A 22,643-nucleotide genomic window follows, 5' to 3' on the forward strand; every position below is an offset into this window, starting at 1 on the left:
GTGTAATTGTCATTTTGATCTTGGATATTTTTTTAAAGTTTATTAGCAATCATTTGATATGTGCAAGGTGCCAGACTAGGGATGAAACTAGAGTTATCAGGAAGGTGACCCTAACTCACTTTCAGCACATGCCCTCAGCCTCCCTTTCTATGGACTACAGCACGTTTGGCCATGTTTGGCCTTCAGGATGGGGGCTGAAGAAGTGACTTGAGAGGGAAGAGGAGAATGCTGGGGCATAAGAACAAGAGGTATTCTTCCTTCTCCTCAGGCTTATGATGCAAGTCTATGGTGGAGGCTGAGAGTTTATATTCAGGAAGTCACTTACCGTACAGGGTAGGGGTGGGTGGTTAAAACGTTGTCTGGTTAAAAAGTGTAAGTGTTCGCCCAGACGTGGGAGGGGTGTGGGAATCAGGCACTAACTGAAGGAGAAGGGAAGATCATCTGTGTCTAGTCAGTTGGTAAGGCACAAACAAGAGTCAAAGGACAGGTCACATTGACAGGACACCCACACCTGCCCCGCTCCACCCCACCCGCCGGGGAAACTCCCATGGATGCAGGACGAGGAGTTCTGAGATCGAGCCTCGACATGGAGTCCAAGCTGACCCCCTGACCCCGACCCAAGCCCCCAAACTTCTCGAAATGAAACAACAAAAGAACGCAAAGAACCAAAAGAAAGTTGGTATAGGTTAAACCTGTGAACAGAAGACGCCCAAGATCAGTTAAGGTGTACACAGTTACACTCCAGAGCCCAATTAAAGATCAAGTTAGGAGGCAGGGGACAGAGGCAACCCCTGCAACCACCTCTTGGTCATGGCCAGCCACCTCTGACCTGAGTCTTTCAATGGCCGTTGTGGAATTGTCAACTACAGTAAGTAAAATTGTTTAAATCTGATGTAATCACATCAGATTATTGTCTTGTCAATAATGTCATTTGTAGGAGTCTGTGCCTTCTAATGGTATCTGGGCACTGTTTGAACTACTGTTCAAAGGACCTCAGAGGCCTCTGAAGTTGAATTATTTGCCCAAGGCCATCTAGGTAGTCAGTGGCGGCAGAGCCAGGATTTGGGGCTGACTCCAAAGCCCAGAGCTCTTGCCATTATCCCCACATTGTTCGAGTTTGCAAAATTAGCTGGAGAAAAAACAGATGCTTTTCTCCTAAAAGCTGTCATTAGAGAGCCAGGACATTCTTAAGCCAAGGCACTATAGCTGTGACACCTGAACCAAGTTAGAGGCCCACCTGTAAATCAAAGAAAAAAAAAGTGAGATGCACGCATTCTCTGCGTGCCCTTAACAAAAACCAAAGAAACAAAAACCAACTGAAGTCCGAACTAAAAATTAAGAATTTGACATGCTGGTGGAAGAAAAAAGTAATTAAAGAAATTTTGAAAGTTAGTGAATTAAAAAAAATAATAAATTATAGCACCCATCTGTGCCAACACGGACATCTGGCGATCTGTGGAGTCTTAATTACCTCTTTACGCCATAGGCCATATTAAGCAAATTGTCCAGCCTGAAAAGAGAAGGAGGGTCTCGGGGTTAATTTCTCACAGATGGCAAGACTGAGCAATGGAACGATTCATTCTGATGGCCCCCTTGTCAGAGAAGAGACGCTCAAGCACTTCCCCCAAAAGGCCTCCTAAGCTCCGCGAGTGGCAGCTGCCCCTCTCAGGCCCTCAACATGGTGGGATGCCCGCAGGAGAGCCACTCGGGGAAAAAAGCCTGCTCGGTCTCTGTCTCGCCCCCTCTCTCTCCAGGTCTGTAGTGGCAACTAAAAATCATTCCTTAACCCACTCCGCCCTCTGGGTCTTTTCCCTTAATTTCTGAATTTTATGTTGGGTATAAAATAATTGCTCCTGCTGTTCCCTTGCGCTCAAACTTGTGGATAAAAGATTTATGTTTGAAATGAACCAGTGGCACACCCATCTGCACCCTTCTGAACTTATCCCTTTTTTGGAGTAGTGGAGGAGGAAAGGAGCAGAGAACAAAAAAGTCCAAGCAGGAGCTGAAAGGGGCTTGCCCAAACCACCCTTCCTGGGTGAATGGCCAGCAGGCTCTAAGCCACCTCCCAGCCCGCCCTCCAGGGAAAAGCTGCTCCCACCCCGGGGGCAGCAGTAGCCATGGTTTCCATTATTAGAAACCTCTAGGAGAGGGTTTTTTACATAAATACTGTATGTGTGCTCACACAAAGTAAAAATTAGGTGACTTGGATGCTTGGTGAGGAAGAAATCATTAGCAATTTCAGCTCCCATTATTATTCCTGGCAATGGAGAGGACTCCAAAAAAGCTAATTGTCTCTCTTGACCCCCACCCCAGGCCAGTCCTTCCTGCTACATTCCTAGGAGATCCTGGATAATGAAAATCACCCTTTAATTAAGGGAGGAGAATGAAAGGGGGAGGGGGAAAGGGGGGGTGAGAGTGCTACAGGAAATGTATTAGGGGCCATTAAGAGAATAGCTCCCCCCTCCCATTAGTCACAGACCAGGCCTTCAACTAAGTAAGTCACAGGAAGATTCCCCCCTCCCCCACCAAAAAAGGGGGAGCAGCTACACAGGGCTTCTGTCCATCAGAAGCAGACATCCGGTGGTAATGACCCCAGGAAGCTAATTAGGGCTGGAATAAAGCTTCCCAAATTGTGTTCTAGGCCACCAGGATCTTAGGGTAGACACAGCAGCTGGGACCAAGGCTGCAGGCCCCAATGGGAGCTACTTGCTGGGGAACAGAACCAGACTCTGCCCTCTGCCTGGGATGCCAGGTGAAAAGTCAGAGGAAGAAGCCTTAGGGGTCAGAAGGTCACCCAGTCCACTCCCCACCACAGAAGGAAGTGTCCAGCCTAAAGTCATAGTGAACAGATGACCTTATTTTAGTAATTAATCTCACTGGGTTTTTTGAGTCTGTTTTTGTTTTTTTAATTCTATCATATTCCTTGCCTTCTTAAAGGGTGGAGAAGGGCTGGAGGGAAGGAGAGAATCGGGAACTCAACATTTTAAAAAGTGAATGTCAGAATAAAATGGAATTTTTAAAAAAAATTCCCTCTTTCTTTCTGTCTTCTCCTCTCCCAACCCCATCTATTTGTCTCTCTCTACAGTCAAAAAGTATGAGAGCTGAGGGCAACCCCATTCACTGATGGGATTCATTGATCCGATGACCCCAGAGGGGCGATGTCTGCAAGCCTGCATGGTCTTAGTCCAGGCATTGGCAGCCTGGCCCTTGGGGGCCTCACTCGCCCGTACCTGAATCTCTGGGCCTGGTGGTGCAGAGGCCCCGGGTAGCGTCTATTGGGAGACTGGTAGAGCTGGGAGAGCAGGGCCTGGCTCGTTTTCTGACTGGGGTTGTTGGCAAACTTCACAGTAATGGGTTCCGTAGCACCGCTGGGCTTCTGGCCATTCAAGCCTTTGATGGCTTCTTCTGCCTCTATTCTCTTGTCGAAGCGGATGAATCCCACACCTCGAGAGACACCTGGGCAGGAAGGAGAACAGGTTAAAAAAGAAGCAAAAACCCAGAATCATCCAGGTCCAAAGGGAAAAAAGAAACAGGTCCCATACCATCTCATCTGAAAGCACATAAGCTCCTTGAGGATTCATTCTTGGCCCAGCCCAAGTAAGGACTCTGTAAATGTTTGCCATGGAATGAATGATCTCTTCTGGCAAGCTGCACAGGGTTTAGCATGCAGTAGGTACTTAATAAATGCTTTGTCAAAACTAAATGCATGTTATCTATGAAGAGGAACATCACCAGATAATGCTAATCTGAGTAGCCACACCTAAGGCGGGGCAGAGAAAGGAGATGGCTTGTCCATGGGTCCCAGTCAGGTTCAGGGATTCTGGGTCCAAATGGGGGTTCTCCTCTACAATAGGAGCAAAGTGACTCTCAGAGAGATTGGGTAATTCACCCAATAAGTATAGGAGAAGGACACAGGCTTGGGCCTCCTAGTGAGTGGGACTCTAAATACCCTGGGGGCATTTAGTCCTAGAGAACATCCAGAGCACAAAGGTCTGGGGATCCAACTAATGGAACCAGAACTCAGATGGACCCCAGATCTGGTTTCAAGGCTGACATCTGAGAGAGGGATGAAAACTGCTGTGGCTGGACCCAAAAAGCAGGACTCAACAGGGCAGGGAAACCCCCAAAAGGTAAACTGAGATTTCATTTCAGGGAAGCTTCTTAGCATACAGAGCTTTCCCAAAGGAAAACAGAATGCTAGGGGAAGGAGGGGGCTTCCTTTTCCAGGAAATTGGATGGCTACCATTTGACCAAAGATTCCTATGATCTCTTCTGGCAGGAAGACCAGGGTCCTCCGCCCACTCTCTGGAGCCATGGGAGAAGATGTTCCTTTTGATCCACTACTAAAACATCTGCCAAAAGGACTCTAATACAAACATATAATGCAAACATTAAATACCCTCTTGGTAAAGTGCTGAAGACTCACAGGGTGAAGGCTGCATTGGCATGGGGCTCAGATGCAGGGGGGCTGGTTGGTAAGCAGCCTCCAGGGCTGCTGGGACACTCACGTCCCATGTGTGACGGGGGGTCCCATGTGGCACCTGCCACAAAGCTGGTCTGCATTACCTGTATCTTTACACACCCTGCTAATGATGAGCCTATTATGTAACATAGGCAAAGAGCTGGGCACCCCTGGAAGGGGAGAAGGAAAGGGTAAGAGCTTATTTGAAGGGGGATGAATAGCCTTAATTGTTTCAGTTATAAGACCTGGTTTTAAATTCTAACTTCGCTAACAGGGTCACTGTGGGATTTCTGGCCAAATTTCCTCACCTGTAAAAGGAGGTGTTAAAATGAACTTAAAAATACTTTAATTCAACCAGTCACCTTCATCCATTTGTTGCTGAGCAAACTAGACATCAAGGAAGATATATGTGTGTCTGTGTGCTTCTACACCCACTTTGGTGATTATATATAGATAGATAGATGTAGATATAGATAGTTATACATATGTATGTGTATACACACACACAAACACACTAAACAGGGACTACACATACACAGATACCTCCCTTGAACATGACTTTAATAGAACATAAGCTCCCTAAGGGCAGGGAACAAGAATTCATTCGATTATTCTTTCTCAAGGTAGAGAACAGAACAGTATTTACAGGATGCTTGTTGACAACTGACTGAGCGCCTGAGGTCATTTCTGGCTTGGAATGGAACTCAGAAGCTTAGCCACTACCTCTGAGCAAGGTTACAATCTTTATATATTCATAGGCTCTTGGGATCAAATTTCAAGCTAGAAGGAAGCTGGAGGTCATTGAGAGTGGGCTTCCTCTTTTCCTCCTGCCCTGTCCTGGAATACCTGTCTGCCTTTAAGGCCTTGCATGGTCCCATTCACTTCCCAACCTCTGCTACCATCTACTCTTTGTCTATCTTATCCCTACTTAGTATTTACAATTATCTTTCTGGTTAGAGCATGAGCTCCTTAAGGATAGAGACTTGTGTGGGCTTTTTTTTTGGGGGGGGGTATCCCTATTGCTTAGCATTTATATTTAAAAATGCCTTTTTTTATTAGATTTTTACAGAGGAGGAAACTGAAGTCTGGAGAGGTCACACAAGAAATTAAATGTCTAAGAGTTGAATCTAGGTCCTCCAGCTTTAAAACTGGTTCCCTCTATATCATATCGCCTTGAAGATATGAGAGCTTCCATTGCACAAACAAGCATTTATCAAGTACCTATTATGTATCAGTTATATAGCCTAAATCAAAAGCAAGATGCTGAGATGACTGCCACCTGTTCTGGTGAATGGAATGACCACCCTTGTGAAGTCACGAATCCAGAAATAAGCCTGCAAGCAAATGTGTGTGCATGTGCAGTGTGTGTTTAGGTTACAAAATGTGAGAACTAAAATAAAAGGGACCTGGATGCAGAAGGGTTAAATTAGCCTGCCTGACTCATCCTGTAAACCCTGCTAAACCTGGCTGGAGGAAATGAGCTGAGAACAGGGCCTGTGTGCTTCAGCACCACTGACAGAAGCTGGCAGGCAGGGGTGAAGGAAAAAGCCCCCCAGTGAACCTGTGACTTGATCCACGAGGATGCGAGAGGTGATGATACGGCCGTACTGCGAGAAGAGCTGCTCCAGTTCTTTCTGGGTCATGGTTTTTGGGAGACCGCTGACGTATAAGTTTGCATCCCGAATGGATGCTGAGCTTGGACGGGCATAGGAGACCTGGAAGGAAGAGGAGGAGGAAGAGGAGGAGGAGGAGGAGAGAAAAAGAAGCAGAAGGAGGAGAAGAGGAGGAAAAGGTGGAGAAAGAGGGAAGAGGGAGAGAAAGAAAGGAGAAGAGGAGGAAAAGGTGGAGGAAGAGAAGAAAGAGGGAGGAGGGAGAGAAAGAGAAAGGAGGAAGAAAAGGAAAGGGAGGAGGGAGGAGGGATGAGCAGGAGTTAGAGGAGAAGAGAAAGAAGAGAAAAAAGGAGGAAGAAGAAGGGAAGGAGAAGAGAGTGAGTTCACCTTCAGGCTATAGTGCCTACTGCCCAGCCACCCTTTGCCCTTTCCAGTTACTCAAGTTCTAGCCTGGCTACAATGACCTGACCCTGTATGCCCCTTCTAGAGTCCTCCCAAGAGCCAGGAAAACTCTCCTCAAGCTTAAATGAAGCAAGCCACGGCCAGGGTTCTGGGGCATGTGAATCAGCAGGTAAAAGAACCACCAATCCCATCTCCCTTATCTCTGCACAGACTCTGACTCCTCAAAGTCTGCCTGCCATCCTCCCTTACAAAGTCATGGAAAATACCGAGCTCCTGGCCAGCTCCATCCCTTTTTCTCCCCAACTCTGGCTGGGAGGGCTCAGAGGACCACCCACCCCTCCATCCCCCCGAGCACATCTGTACCAGGGCAGTCAACCCAGCTGCTTCCAGAGCACCCCCAAGGGGGCCAAACAGGGCAGCAAGGGAAGTGACAGCCCATTGGTGCACCAAAGAGGAGGTGCGATTTCAGGAAAAAATTATCTCCCTGGATCTCTGTGAACTGTTTTCTTCCAAAATGCTAACAGAGACATGTAAACAGATCTGAAATTCCATCTGCAAGGAGCCAAATCTGCAGCGTACACATAAGCAAAGCACATTTCAGTAGTCATTAATTTTAGATTTTTTTAAAAAAAATTATTTTTATTTTTTATTTTTTTAAATTCAAAAGACAAACAACACCCAGTGTTGGCGAGGATGCTTTGCAGCCAGTCTCTCTCACTCCAGCTATTTCTAGGGCGGGCACGGCTCAAAATAGAGCTGCCCGGCTCTCCAGCCTGCCTGCTGCTGCTCCTGCTGCTGGACAGCGGCCTGGCCACAAGCAGCATGGGAGCACACCTCGGCAAGCAATCTTATTTAACCCAGACTACAAACACCTGACTGGGGCACGCATGCCATGTGCACTCATGGGTACACGTGTGTGAGCACAGCGAGGTGGTTCATGCGGGACTGATCACAGAAGCCATGTTTTCACTGCATGGGGGCTGGAGCGTTTGGGAAAGAGTCTGGGGTTGGTGGATGTGTGTTGGGGAGGACCCCCTCTCTCCCCAGTACCCTCTATTGGGCCCCAAGTCCCTCCCCATGACACAAATGATGGCTCTCTTTCTCTGATCTCTAAAAATAGGCGTTGACTCAACAGAGAGATGGGGTGAGTGTGACTAATGTTAGCTCCTACTGATGGAGGCAGAGGCGGTGGTCCGTGGCATTTGGCACTGGGGCTTTGGGCTGGGGGGACAACAGGGGTCAGAGAGCTCCTCCACCATAAGGGCAGGCAGAAGAAGGCTTCCACCCCAGGCCAGCCTGGGCTGTTGGCCGTCGGAAACTAGCCCTCCTGAGCTGGGTCCCAGGCAATCAAAGAGGCTTGGTGTAAAGTAAGTTAAGAACTCTTGAGAAGGTCCATCTGTAGTCCTTGTCTCAACCCTTCTGAGCAGGCGCAGGGCCATCCAAGAGCCCCCGAGGAACAACCCAGGATCCAGAAGATGCTGGGGCTAACCCTCAGAAGTTATTACACAGGGGCACGTGAATGGGCCAAGAGAGGGAGAGCTCATGTCCCTGCCATGGAAGACAAGGCTAAGGCGGCAGAACTCAGAGCAAAGAGATGTTTTGTCTTCCTACAGTATTAGAATCCCAGAATCTAGTCAATCAACAAACATTTCCTAAACACCTGAGCTGGTGCCAGGAGCTGTGCTAGGAGGGGATGGGGAAAGGAAAAAATGAGCCTTAAGAAAGGCTCTAAGATGCACTGGTTACTATGCTGGATGAGAAAGTATTTATTTATTTATTAGGTACCTACTCTGCATTAGGCTCTGTGCTACAGAGGGAAGGGGAAAGGAATAAAAACTGGTTATCAAGCCCCTCTCCATGTGTTGGGGCCTCACAAACACTACCAGGTGCTGGAAACAAAAACAAAAGGAAGCAGTAATGTCCATGAACCTCATCCTCCAGGTATCCAGCATCTGCTTAAGGGATGGGCACCTCATTGTCTTTCAGGGCAGCTCCTTCCTGCTGTGGGGCATTCTAACTGAAGGGGAAAGGGCAGGGGGCCTCTTGGAGGCTGCCTCCACCCTTGGCTTGGCTTGTGGTCCTACTGTCTAGCTGCAAGCTCAGGAAAGGTGGACAGCCTGGCACAGGCCACCTTTGTCCATGGCCAGAGACAACCAACTTAGCCATTTCTCTGAATACCCAGTGCCTGGGAGACAACAAATGGACATTCACAATACGGCTGGCTTGTACCTTGGGGGGCTCCCCTGAACTCATTTCTCAGGACTCTGTCTGCCCTCAGTGTCCTGAAATGAAGAGATGCCGGGAACATCCGGCCTCCACTTAAAAACTAGATGGATCCTTCTTGCTTTGGAGGGAAGAGAGGCCATTCTCCCAATCCTGCAAACTAGCCTGCAGTTGATGCCAGGGTATAAAGGTCAGAACTCAACTTGCCGCATGTATTCTATATCTACTGTTTACAAACTGTGTTCACTGAGACAACGTATGCCCTCTGAGGTCAGAAGGGGTCTCATTTTTGTCTTTGGATTCTCAGTGACTGGCACATGGTGAGTACTACTCTGGGTGGCAGCTACAGACTGCCAGATCTGGCAGATCAAGGCAACTTGAATTAAAATCTGGCTTCATTCACTTTCTAGCTGTGTGACTCTGGGAAAATCCCTATTACCTCAGTTTTCTCAACTGAAAAATGGATGTACCTCCCTCCTAGAGTAGTTGTCAGGGTCAAATGAGCTGATAATTATAAAGGGCTTAGCATAGTGTCTCGTATACAGTAAATAGCATATAAATGTTAGCTGCTCTTATTATTATTACTTAGTAAACAGCTGATGACGATAACAATAGAAATTAAATAACAATTTAAGGTTTGCAAAAAGCTTTACAAATATTATCCCATTTGATCCTCACAACAGCCCTGAGAGATGGGTGCTATTGTAATCCTCATTTTCTGGATAAGGAAACTGAGAGAGACAACAAGGCCATGTGACGCCTGGGATCACACAGCTATTAAGCATTGTCTTCCTGACTCAGGGTCCAAGGCTGTGCACACTCAACTTGTGCTACCTACCTAGTGGAGTACAGGACAAACTTGCAAAGTGCTGGAGAAGTGGGGGGTTTATTATTTATTTCTCTCTGTGAGGACGTGGCTGGCTGGCTACTTGGTTTTGATCCAAACCTAAGTTTTCATCAGCACGGGGACCTCTCAGTGTGTACACTCCCTCCGCTGCCATGGCCCATCAGTCACTGGGAATACAGTCCTGGGAAAGGTACTGGGAGTATGTTTAAATCATCTTTAAGGTCCTTTCCAGATCCATTTCCTGTGATCATCACCAAACCTGAGACAGGGGAAGAGAAGGGAGAGACTTGACTTTGTACCAAGGAAGCTCTCCAAAAGCTTCCAGAAGCATCCACGCTGACCTTCCCTCTTTGGTCCTTAACAGGTAGGCAAGACACCCACTGAGAAGTCTCACAGCAATTCTCTCATCCACAGAGAATGAATTCTGACAAAATGAAATCATTTTACTGTAAGAGGGGATCATACACCCTTCAGTCACTGAATGAGCACTTATTAATCCGAAGCAAGTCATCACGCTCTAGGTTGGTGGGGTCAGGGTGGGCAGTTAGGAGGAGGCTCTTTGGGCTAAGTGAACAGGACAAGCTTTGCAACCAACAAGAACTACTCAGCGCAGAAAGGGCTGCTTTGTGAGACCACGAGCTCCTCATCCACGGAAACTGGTGAGTGGAGCCGGATGGCCCCTGTCCCAGACGGGGCTTTCTTCCGCTGGGCAGGACAGCCAGAGGATGGGAGCTGGGAAACCCCTCGGATAGAACATCCATGGGCATCCCCTTAAAAGGAGAAAACTAAGCCCCAAAGGAAGAGAGGTGGCGGCCAAAGAACCAGCAGCAGCGCGCCGAACAAGCCTAAGGCCTCGGCCTCTCCATCCAGGGCTCTCATCATTCTTGCTAACATAGTCACTAACCAGATTTCAGGCTAATCGTCAGCATTTATATTGATCTGCAAGGCTTATAAAGTGCTTTACATACATTAACTCATTTGGGCTCCCCAACAACCCTGTGTTGTTGCTGTTGATCTTGTTGCTACTGACATCCCATTTGAAGTTTTCTTGGCAGAAATACTAGAGGGATATGTCATTTCCTTCTCCAGTACACTTTGCAGATGAGGAAACCGAGGCAAACATGGTTAAATGACTTGCCCAGGGTCACATAGCCAGTTAGTAACAATCTTAATCCTGTGAGGGAAATGCTATTATCTCCATTTCACAGATAAGAACACTGAGGCTAAGAGAGTTTAGGTGATTTTGCATTGAATCTCACTGCTAATGAATGACTAAGTCAGAATTTGAACTCAGGTCTTTTTGACTCCAAGTTCTCATATCATGACTCATACTTAGCTGTCTCATAGGCGCCAGCTCTGGCTTGCGTGTCTCTTTTCTCATCTTACAAAAGACCCCAGGAGAAGGGCCATGAAGCTCAATTTTTTAAGAGAAAGTGGTAACTGAACAAAAGGAATCATTGTGAACCGTCCTAGGGAGATGATTTTTAAAAGAACCATGAGAAGCAAGGACAAGGAAAGGCAGAAGTCCCCAGAAGAGAGCCCAGGGGCTGGCTCATCTCTGACACTGGCTGCAACTGAGGAGGGGGATGCAGCTTTGAAGGAAAAGCGGCCTGGAAACCGCCTCTGGCCACAGGGAGCAATAGTCTGTGCCCACCTGCAGGTAAGCTTGGGGGCTGCCTCCTAGGAGAGGCCTTCCCTGCAACCTCCTCCATGCTCTTCTCCGCTTCATTATCCTCCCACTTGCCTGTCAGTGCCTAGACTGTAGTCTCTATGAGAGCGTGCGCTCCTCCAGGCCAGGGCTTGTCTCGTCTCGGTATTCTCAGTGCCTTTTATTCCCATCTGAGAGGAGAGCTCACCACCTGCCAGAGCTGGGACAATCTCAGAGATCGTGTAATCCAACCCTCTGTGCTTTACCAAGAACGAATATCGCGGCCCAGAGGGAAGGGACTTGGCCACTAAATGTCAGAGCTGGGACTCGAACCTTCATCCTTCTGATCCCAAGTTCATGGTTCCTTCCATTCTATCTTATACAGGAATCCTCTCGAGAGTGTCTCTGCCGAGGCTCATTCAGCCTTGCACACCTTCACTGATGAGCAACTCATTACTGTACAACTATCAAATGAGCAGTAGCGTTTCCCTCCCAGATGGATACTTTTGTGACGGCAAATCAGGGAAACACACTTCTCTCTCGATCCTTCCCTAGTCCTTAAGTCATGATGGCCACTGCCTCAGACCAACTGAGATCTGGGGAAAACCTTAACTTAAAAAGACCAGGGTCCCCCACTGCCTCGGGAGTCATCCCCCATCAGCCGGGCCCCTGCCTTGCCAGGGGCTCCAATGACTGGAGGAGAGAGTGAGACCGGCGGCTCTGCCTCATGTAAACCCAGTCACTCTCGAGTCGGGACGTGCCCCCGGTTACGCCCTGGTGCTCTCCAAGAGCCAAGGACAAATGACCACAGGAATTGGCCTGTTCTCTCACCCAGGCTTCTGTGGCAGCCAAGCCCCAGTGGCGGGTCCCAGGGACTCTGAGCTCACTGAAGACACCTGGATCCCACCCTGGCATCTAGGTAACTCCCTCCCACAGGCTGGCACTGATGCACTTAACTGCTGTTCTGACTCACCTCCCCACACCAGGACTTCATGAGCTCCCTCCCCCAAGAAGGCGCATGGGAATGACCTCAAAACAGCCCAATGACACTCAGCAACAATGCTGGGGCTGAGCCAACCACCTGTGGGCACAACAACCCCCGATTCTCCCCCACTCAGCCCTTCAGCACCACGGCCTGACGAGGCGCCCTGGCATCACCTCCCCCCAAAACCCCCCCGGAGGGCATGTGGTATCTGCTAACGAGTGCCCAAGCCAGGATCCAAACCCAGCTCTTCTTGATTTCCACGCCAGATTCTCTACCCACAATGCCACAAATGCCTCATGCTTCTATGGAAATCACGCTCCAAACCCAGTATCTCGCTGGATCCTCACACCCACCCAGGGAGAGATGTGCAACTGTTACCCTATTTGACAGATGAAGAAACTGAGGCAGACAGGTTAAGTCACTTGTTCAGGGTCACACATGGCTATTACATAGCTGAGGCAGGTTCTGAACAAAGGTCTCTGACTCCAATTCCAATGTTCTATCCAGATGCCTTTACCTCCAACACAAGGGCCAAAGAATGTAGTATCTGAACAAGTTTGGAGCTGGTAGAGACCTCAGGCAGCCTCATTTTACAGAAAAGGAAACTGAGGCTCAAGCAGGGTAAGAGTTGACTTGTCCAAGGAGCAGAGGCGGGTTTTGAGCACAGGCTGTGCACCTCTCACCCTTGAACCTTGAAGCACCAGAAAAATGCCCGTGAATGTCTTCTTCCCCTCCTAGACTGGGAGGCCAAGGGCTGGGACCCTGCCATCCCGATCTTGTATTTCTCCAGCAGGGATTACACATGCAGGAGTCCCCTCTTCCTCCTGCCCCTTCAGAAGACAGAACTGGACTTATGATGAGAAAGGCCTGAGGTACTGTGTGATCACAGGCAAGGAGCTAAACCTCTCTGAGCCTCTGTTCCCTTATCTGTACATTGGGCATTTTCACATCTGCCACAACTGTGCAATGGGATGTGAGGCTCAAATGTGGAGCTGTCTGTACAAAAGGCCCTTTCTGTCACCGTCTGTAGTTTATCATGATTAGCAGTTTTCACACAAGAATTTGTCCCCTTTCCCTGCCCTGAGTCCCCAACTGGGCCACTTTTCAAAACAGGAAGGAAGCCCCTGGGACAGGCGCACGCAGTTCCCCCACAGGCCACGTCCAGAAGAGCAGGGCCCACTCTTCGCTGGCAGCTTACTGCTACCCCTGCAACGTTTGCTCTCCAGGCCCCTGGACTCCCACCTCATCACTACCCTCCTTGAACGAGCATCTCTGTAGTCTGGGCTTACTGCCCAAGTGCCTGGGAGCCCCTCGGGGCCCCTGCATCCGAGGCCAGATTTGAACTCGGGAAGAAGAGGGCCTGGTGCTCTGTGCACCACGGAGCCAGCTGGCTGCCCTTACTCTCTTATGGGGAAGACAAAATACAACGGGAGCCAGAAAGTGGGAGTGGAGACGGAAGGAGAAGGACACCAATGGGGGGGCAGGGTGCTAGGAGGGAATGGAGCACTGCTTGAGGGAAGGGGAGAGCACTCTCAGGGCAGGCCAGGAAGGGCTGCTGCTAAGGAAGCTGGAGGGTGACTGTGAGTGCACACCTGGGAGTCTCTCAGCATGTATTCTATATCTACTTACCTGAGTAAATCTGATTTTTCTTATTAAAATGGAAGATCAGGGCAGCTAGGTGACACAGTAGATAGAGCACCAGCCCTGAAGTCAGGAGGACCTGAGTTCAAATCTGACCTCAGACACTTAAGACTTCCTAGCCGTGTGATCCTAGGCAAGTCACTTAACCCCAACTGCCTCAGCAAAAATAAATAAATAAATAAATAAAATGGAAGATCTTTGAGGACAGAGACTTATTTTTATCTTTGCAAACTCATCTAATAAATGCTTATTGATTGGCTGATAGAATCCGGTTAAATGACAGACTTGTAGAGGTTTTTATTTTTATAAAATGAATTATTAACTGGGAGAAAATGATGAAGATGCCCTTAATCCGCTGAGTCCTCCTATCACCACTACCCCAGCCCAGCCCAGCTAATGAAATCCCCAAAGCTAAGAACAAGACAAGAGAGTCGAGGCTTACAGACTTAAAGGTTTATACCTTGTTAACTCCTTACATGTTATACAGTTTCTGATCAAGAATGATAAAATCAGAAGATTATTGGTTGACCAAAGACTAGCCAAGCTCCTGGTGGGGCAGCCATTTAAAAAGAAAGAAACCTTCTATGAAGGAACTAGGCAGGAAACAACTAAAGAGAGTCAGCTTCGAAGGGCAATAGTAACTTGACTCTTAGGAGTGGAGAGGAAGAAGAGGGAGGGGAGCTTTGCTAAAGCTCCCGTGTATTCATTTGCCTGGTAGGTGACACCGCACCAAGTGGGGAAAGGGCTGATGTCAAGATATTTAGTTTTATGAGGATGAATTGAGAAGAGAGACAGTTCTCTCGAGGACTAGACAGTCCCCTTCTTTAGTTTTAAATCCCACGATTTTTAGGAACTTCCTAAGCCTCTCTGTTGCTCCCCACAATCTGGCCCCTCTCACTTCAAAGAAAAAGTCTATTCATTCCTGAAGCTCATCCCTTAATCATCACCTTTAATCCCTCCCCTTTGGTTTCTTGTAGGACTTAGCTCCAATCCAAACCCTGTCTCCAGCATCCTCAGCATCATTACTCCTTTGTTTAGGAACATGTGCAGGTTTCCCCACCCCTATAACACTCTCTTTGGTCCGGCTACCAGACCAGTGAACACTCCTGCCTCTACATTCAGGAAGTCTGAGCTGGCAGGCCTTTAGAAGTCACTCAGCCAACCTTTGTCTGGATAAGGGTCCCGACCGTTGCATTGAGCATCCATCCGCTTTCTGGCTGGAGACCCCCAGAGATGGAGAGCCCAAGACCTCCCAGAGCATCATACTCTCCTTTAGGCTTAGCTGAAGCTGTTAGCAAAGCTAGCTTTAAAATTAAGCTGAAATCCGCTTTGAACTCCCATCTCTCTGTTCTAGTTCTGTGTTCTGAACACCAAGGTGAATAATTCTCAGCTCCTAAACACAGTCCTTATCATCTCCCTGTCTCCCTGCTCAGAGCATCTGTTATGGCCAACTCTCCTCCCTCTAACCCTCATCCTCTACCCAATGTCTCCTCTCGCTTCACTAAGGAGACTGAGACCATCTGTATCAAGCTTCCTGGCTCTGGGCTCCATTCCTGCAAACTTTTAAGCATTTGCTTATCACCCACTCTTCCCCCACTCTGGCCTAAGCAGGAGGGGATCCCTGCTTCTCCTCCGTCAGCCTGTACTCAGAGCTTCTCTCCGCCTCCTTCTTTCTTCTTTCTTCCCTCCCTCCCTCCCTCCGTCCCTCCCTTCTCTCTCTCTCTCTCTCTCTCTCTCTCTCTCTCTCTCTCTCTCTCTCTCTCTCTCTCTTATTTTCTGTCTCTATTTCTCTTCTCTGTCTGTCTCTCCCTTTTTTCTCTGTCTTTCTTCTTCTACTTCTTCTCTCTGCTTCTCTTTCTCCTTCTCCTTTCTCTTTTCCCCTCCTGCTCTGTCCCACTCCTTTCCTCCTTATCTATCTCTGTCTTTCACCAATTCCTTCTGGAGGCAGTCTACAAATATGCTGAGGTCTCCCCAATCCCCAAAATAACCCTTCTCTTGACATATCTACTTCATCCAACTATACGGTCCCATCTCTCTCCTCCCCTTCACTGTTAAATTTTTTGGGAAAAAATGTCTATGCCCAATGCCTCCATCACGACACTGCCCACACCCTCCTAAACTCCCTGCCATCTGGCTATCTGGTTTTCCTTTCTTCACTACCCCCACCCCCTGCCACTCTCCCAAGGTGGCAATCCTGAAGGTTGCAGAGGACCAAAGCCAATGGCCTGGCTGCTGCTGACTACCCCTTCTCTTCCCTCAGATTCCTGTTTCCTGGTTCTCCCCCCTCTACAATTGCTTCTCTTCCATTTCCTCTCACTCTTCCTGAGCCCTAACATGGGAATCCCTAGAGGATCCACCCTCAGCCCTCCTCCCTTCTCTCCCTTGGCTGTAGGCTTCTGGCTCAGAGATGAATCCTAAATCTGCCCGAGTCCTGGACACAGCTTCTGGGTCCCTCATGGCATCAAACTGCCTGCTCTCCTCCCCAAACTGCCCCTCCTCCAAGCCTCCTCATGTATAGGGCATGAGGATGACCTCAGGCCCCAGCTTTCACTGCTGTTGCCCATTCAGTGATCCAGGCCCACTGTCACTTGCATCTGCATCATCTCCCGCCTCCAGCCCCTCCTCCCTCTTCCCATCACCTCGCTCCAGGATCTCCCTATCACCTGCTTAAACTATTGCAATAGTTTAATAATAGGTCTTGTCATTCCTACCTAACCCAGTCTTCATTGGCTGCCACTTATCTTCTTGACACACAAATATGACTCCTTCTTCTCCTTCTCCTCTTCCAAACCCAATTTCCCCCAATCAATCAGTTACTAAATAACAAAAATAACAATAACAACTAATACTTGAAAATTTATAGGAAGTTTACATATTGTTTGCTCTTTTTCAACCCTATAAAGTAGAGTATTAGTATCTTCACTTTACAGATTGAGAAACTGAGGCTGAGAAGAGATTAAGTGGTCACACAAATAGCAAGTGTCTAAGGCAAGATTCAAATTTACACCTTCCTGACTCCAAGTTCCCAGTTCTAACTACTCCACTCCCCAGCTAAACAAAATGTAAATTCTTTGTATGTCATTCAGGGTTCCCCCCAGTATGGAACCACCCTTTGTTTTCATTCTTGTATTAGTCTATTGCCTATTACTAATCTACACTCCAGTCCCACCTGTGTACCTTTGAACAGATTGTTCTTTATAGCCAGGATGCCTTCCTCCCCCCCCCCCCCACCTCTTTTGCTTGGATTTCTATCCACTCTCTGGTACCCAACTCAAATGCCATTTTCCTCAGGCCCACACAATGGTAATAATAACCCACATTTACATAGCACTTTTACTCACAACGCAGCATTGCAAATATTATCATTTCCCCATTTCACAGCAGAGAAAACTTAGGCTATGAGATGTTGAATGTCTCCGCCATGACTGCACAGGTAAGTGTAGGAGGTAGGCTTTGAACTCAGATATGATCTTGTGTCCAGTCCAGTGATAGAATAGTGAAGACATAGGCTGACCCAAATGAGCTGATGTACAGAGTAGTCTTGAGGGGAAAAAAGTCCAGCCAGTTACTATTCTGTATACTTTTCTAAGCAAAAGGAAAGAGAATTCCTGCCTCCAAGGAACTTCTGTTTTAAAGTAGTAGTCAGTATCTACTCTTGCCTCCCCGGGATGGCCTTAAATCTTTCTTTTTGCATTCTTCTATTCCTTTTTAGTCAATAATCAATGAACATTTATGAAGTACCTGTTGTACATCAGGCACTATGCTAAGTGCTAGGAGAAACGGCGCCTGCCCTCAAGGAGCTTAGGATCTAATAGAGGACGATAATTCACAAAAGGGAGCTAAAAAGGGGTTGGAAGGGCAGCTCCAGAGGGTACCTGGTACATCTGAGGAGTGAAAACCAAGTAGAGCAGCTGACAGGAAACAAAGAAAAGCCGGGAACTTTGGAGCTTCCCTGAAGGAAGGCTTTGGGAGGACATTTCTGCTCTGTCCTCCAGCCCTTTGATCACAAGAGAGAGACAATAAAGATACTGAGTAGGTATTGAGCATCAAACCTGTAGCAGTCCCCAAGGTTCCTAATAATAATCTGGGCAACTGAAACTTACAGAGCTGTCAGAGAAGAGCCTGGTACACCGGGCCTGTCCAGTCCCAGAGCCAGGATATGGCAGAGGCTGGGCTTGGACATATACACAGTTATGCATCAGAGCATGGATTCTCTTTCCTACTTGACTGAACACTCCACAAAGGCAAGAATCCCATCTCCTGTCAGTGTTTCAAACAGTAGTGACCGGCTGTACAGAAGAGACTTCACAGTTTATTTGCTGTTTATTATCTCCAATATCTTACTCTCCCCATGACTTTTCACTCCCTTTTCTGTGTTGTATTGACTTCTCGATTAAAAGGGAAGCTCCTTGATGGCAGGGTTGTTTTTGGCTTTTATTTTCTTTTCACTTGTATTTATATTTTCAGAACTTAGCACATTACATGAAACAAAGTCAGCAAATTAATAAATGCTAGTTGACTTGTCTTGCCTTCCCTCCCTCTAGATATCAGCTTATTTTAGTCAACTCAAGTGTCTTTAGTTTCCCAGAGCTCCAACCTCATGCCTACATCTGCACGCCAATGGAGTGTTTACCCCTCACAAACTCCTGAGCACCCAAAGGAGAGATTGGGAGGCGATTAGCCAAAGTGCCCTCTCTGTGAAGATGCTTCAGAAGTCGGTTCCAGGGAGTCTAAGAACTAATCTGCCTCTGTAACTGCCTGACCCAGATGGTGCCCGATTGGCTTTTCACAAATCCTTTTCCGAACCAGCCACTGACCCAACTCAGACTTCAGTTCAGACACACAAATGCTTAGAAAGGCTTCCCAGGCCCCACCACCACCCTTGACCCCTCACAGAAGATCCAGCTCCCCAAAAGCCAGAGTGGGCGTGGCGCCCATATTTCCAAAGGTTTCCCAACACTGCGACCAACAATCAGAATAGCTACTAAACTGTCTCAGGAGGTAAAGACCGTCTCGCCTTCTTTTTAGTTTAACACCCACAATGAGGGGTGAAAGCAACAAGCCAGCCGCCTCCTAGAAAGCAGGAGTCAATGCGAGTCCCATTGGCAGCAAAGGCAAGAGGAGTCACAGAGGCGGAGGACGTGGACCTCCAAAAAGGGAGGAGGCCTGTGTCAGCACCCTTCAGCCTGGACAGCACCACAAGCCTCACTGTAGTGATGGCCGCATACAGCGCTTTATGTGACATCCCCTCTGAACCTCCCAAGAACCCCGGCAGGAAGGAGCCATCACTGTCCCCTTATATACGGATGAGCAAACTGAGGTGGAAATAAAATGACTTGTCCAGATGGGAAAGTGTGGCGACAGGATCTGAACTGAGCTCTTCCCAGCTCCTGATCCAGGTCTCTATCCATTGGACTCTTGAGCCACAGTAAAGGAATAGGGAGAAAAGAGATCAGATACCTGGGATAATGGAACAAGGAGCCACACCAGTCATACAGGTCATTCACTGGGGAAAATAGGGGGAGTTTGAAGGGTGCACAATTGGGCTCAGAACTGCCCCTCATCCTCCCCCTCAGGTCATCTGAGCACCTCAGTCTGAACAACACTGCTCAGAAAGAGCTGAGAGATCCCTTTCTTGACAATGGGTGTGTGCGTGTGTGTGTGTGTGTGTGTGTGTGTGTGTGTACACAGCCACCCACCTATGAACACACACCCTATTAATCCTTGTGTGCGTGTGGGGAATTAATGCGACTTCTCTGTGAGGGGGTGCGGCGCTTGTCTATCTCAAGGAATAAGCCTCCACTCTGGAACAGAATTCTAAAATAGTCTAATTTGTTCTTAAAATCCAAATCAGGAATGATTATTTAAAGCAAATTCACTAACTAAGACCTTGGTGAATATAAATTTCAAAATCCTCATCAGGCTAATTTTATGGCACAAATTGACTTTTAGAGGTGAGGCATCAGAACATGGGGATTAGGGGGAGTGTTGGGCTGGAAGCTCTTCAAGACCCCTCTCATTTCCCACAACCACCCTCACCAGTGGGGCGATGCTGCCTAGTGGATGGAAAGCCAGCTTCATAGTAAGAAAGACCGGATTCAAATCCCAATCTGGGTGTGGGACATAAATTGTCAGATGGCTTCGGGGGTCACAGGACATGAGTTAAAGGAGGAAGGGACCTCAGAAGTCATACAATTTACAGTGAGGAGACTGAGACCCAGCAAGAGTAAAATGTGCCCCCAAATGAGAAGTGCCTTAATCTTACCACAGTGCATGAGCAATGTGCGCACACAGGCGTGCAGTCTTCAAGCAGCTCTGTGTGAACCATCCCAGACAAGGAATTCAGTCTATTGTCACAGAGATCTGCACGCCCTTTGTGCAACCAGAGACAATCATTTCCCTTGGCCTCCATTTTCTTTGCAAAATGATCCCCATCCCCCAGCTCAGATGCCCTGTGAGCCAAGATATGAGGGAAACTTCATATGGAGAGTTGGAAGAGAAAACATTTTAATGTACCTAGAATGGCTGTGACCTCAGGCACACCACCAATTTCTCCCAAGTCTCAGTTTTGTCATCTATAAAATGGTGCTTGGGGCCAAAGGGTCTTCTGAGGCAAGTGAGTGAACATAGGTATCAAGATTGTCTGTCATTCACAGCCACCAGGCCCACTGAGATTTGAGGAATAAAAAGAAAGGCCAAAGGTAGTTCCGCCCCTCGAGGAGCTAACAACTTAATTAGGGAGACAGCAAGCAAATAAATAGGTACAAATAAGCTGTATGCAGGATATGGAGGAAATGATTAAAGAGAGGGAAGGCACTAGGATTAAGAAGGGCTGAGAAAGGTTTTCTGTGGGTGGGATTTTAGTCAGAGAAGGCAGTAGGCAGAGATGAGGGGAGAGAACATTTCAGGCATGGGAGATGGCCAGAGAAAAGGCCTGGTGCTGAGAGTTGGGGTGTCCTGTTCATGGAACAGGCTGGAGGCCAGGGCCACTGGATTCAGGCGTGTGGAGGTGGAGGATGGATGAACCCAAGAGAAGGGAGGAGGCACCTTTTCAGCTCCCTGTCAAAGAGTCTTTCTAAGGACAAAAAGGCCTAGAACAAAGACTGACCACAGCATGATAACCAACTGGTCCAACCAGTCTTGCTGAGATGGGAGGATCTCCTCAGAGAGGAGTAGCTGCACCGCCCCTCCTCACAGCAGACACATCAAGCAATCTTGTTGATCTGTCCGTGGATTTTTTTCCTTAGTTATCTGATTTTTTAAAGTCTAAAGCGGGCATTCTTCCTGCCATCCAGAATCTGATGGGCCTCCCAGAACCCATCATTATGTGCCTGGGTCTTTTAAGATAAGTCTGAACTAAACTCAGTTGGAAAAGTAAACTGCTCCCAAAGAGCAGGGAGAATCCTTCCTGAATGGGCCACGTCCCTGCCAAAGGCAGGGAGAGAGATCTCACCATTCACTCTCTCCCTGATTTCCTTCCTCCTCTCTCCCTCCCTCTACACTGGGCCATCCTTTTTCAGAGAGGACTCCCTCCCTCTGTCAGCTGGGATGATTGAGACTATTCTAGTCAAAGTTTCCACTTCATGCTCTCAGAAATCAAAAGCTGGAGCATCTTACCTGAGGGGTCCCATCTGGAGAGGCATTTTCTCCTTTTATACAATGCTTTGTCAGATCCCAGTGTTCCGAACAAGGGAGCCTGGCAGATGGATTCTTGGTACTGGCCAGCATGGGATCCAATATGTTAAGCCAGGGATTGGGGTTGGGGAAGAAGGACACCTTTCTCCTGCCCTCAAAGGCCTGTCACGTTAACCCAAAGTAGAATCAGAAAAACTCGGGGCGGGGGGAGGGGTCAACATCTCCCAGGGAGTGGCCCAAGACCGACTTGACTCCACTGTCAGCTATTTGTCAACTATTTTAACCCAGGGGAATCTTCCTTTGGCTGTTGATAGTTGTCTTATTTTTTAAGCATCCCCATTCCTGCTAATGCTTAAAATTCTTGCTAATGATTTTGTCTATAAATAAAGATCTGGAAAAGCTGCAGTTGGGTTGGGGACAAGGGGAGTGGGAGTGCAGGTGATGATGAAAAAGCTCTTCCAGCTGCCAAGGGACCTGCCTTGATTCTGGAGAAGAGATACCGCACAGCCACATCTATGGGTAGCAGGGAGGGGATGTCAGCCCCAGTTCTCCCTGGGCCTGGACGGTGGACAGACACTTGGACAGACAGACAGCTCTGGCATTCTCTTACCTTGATGGTTTTTGTCTGGAGCCGGAGTCCATTTAAAGTGTTAATGGCTTTCTCTGCATCCTTTGGATCAATATAGTTAACAAATCCATACCCTAAACTCTGTCCTGTTGAAAGAATAAAAGAAACAGAAACAGACTTAGTATCTTTAGAGAGAAAGGCAAGACAGAGCACATTAGCACACCATGACTACGAGCCACCGCCACGGCCAAATGTGACTCCCAACATGGAGGTTTTCAAACACTTCCTCCATCATGCCTTTAACTGAAGAAACAATACCCCAATATACAAAAGCGTGTGTGTTAAAAACCCCATACAGCAGCAAATCGAAAGACCGGATGTCACTGTCTTCCACATGCAGGATGGAAGGCACCCCCATGGGCTAGTCTTCCTGGCTGCACGGTTTCATAGCCCAGTGAACAGAATCCTGAACACAGGATGGAAAAGCCACCATCTAAGACAATCTTCTCATGTTAGAGTTCACAAGGACCCAGAAAGGGGGCGTCACTTGCCCAGTGTTACAAAGAAAGCATTCTAATTGTCAATGGTGAGATCAGAAGCAGGGTCCCCGATTCTAGATTCA

General features: G+C 48.0%; 1 protein-coding gene across 3 annotated transcripts in view; it reads right to left on the reverse strand.

Annotated features, from left to right (window-relative positions):
• ELAVL4 (ELAV like RNA binding protein 4) overlaps positions 1-22,643 on the reverse strand; it is a 107,773-nt gene that overhangs the window by 4,774 nt on the left and 80,356 nt on the right. For all 3 annotated transcript variants that reach the window (XM_031969151.1, XM_031969150.1, XM_031969152.1), the window contains exons 3-6: positions 22,064-22,167; positions 6,024-6,177; positions 3,231-3,456; positions 1,472-1,510 (exon numbers count right to left, since the gene is read on the reverse strand). In XM_031969151.1, coding sequence (XP_031825011.1) covers positions 1,472-1,510; positions 3,231-3,456; positions 6,024-6,177; positions 22,064-22,167 — 523 coding nt within the window. The remainder of the gene's footprint in view (positions 1-1,471; positions 1,511-3,230; positions 3,457-6,023; positions 6,178-22,063; positions 22,168-22,643) is intronic.

Source organism: Sarcophilus harrisii, chromosome 4 (assembly GCF_902635505.1).
Source record: "Sarcophilus harrisii chromosome 4, mSarHar1.11, whole genome shotgun sequence".
Lineage (NCBI taxonomy): Eukaryota > Metazoa > Chordata > Mammalia > Dasyuromorphia > Dasyuridae > Sarcophilus > Sarcophilus harrisii.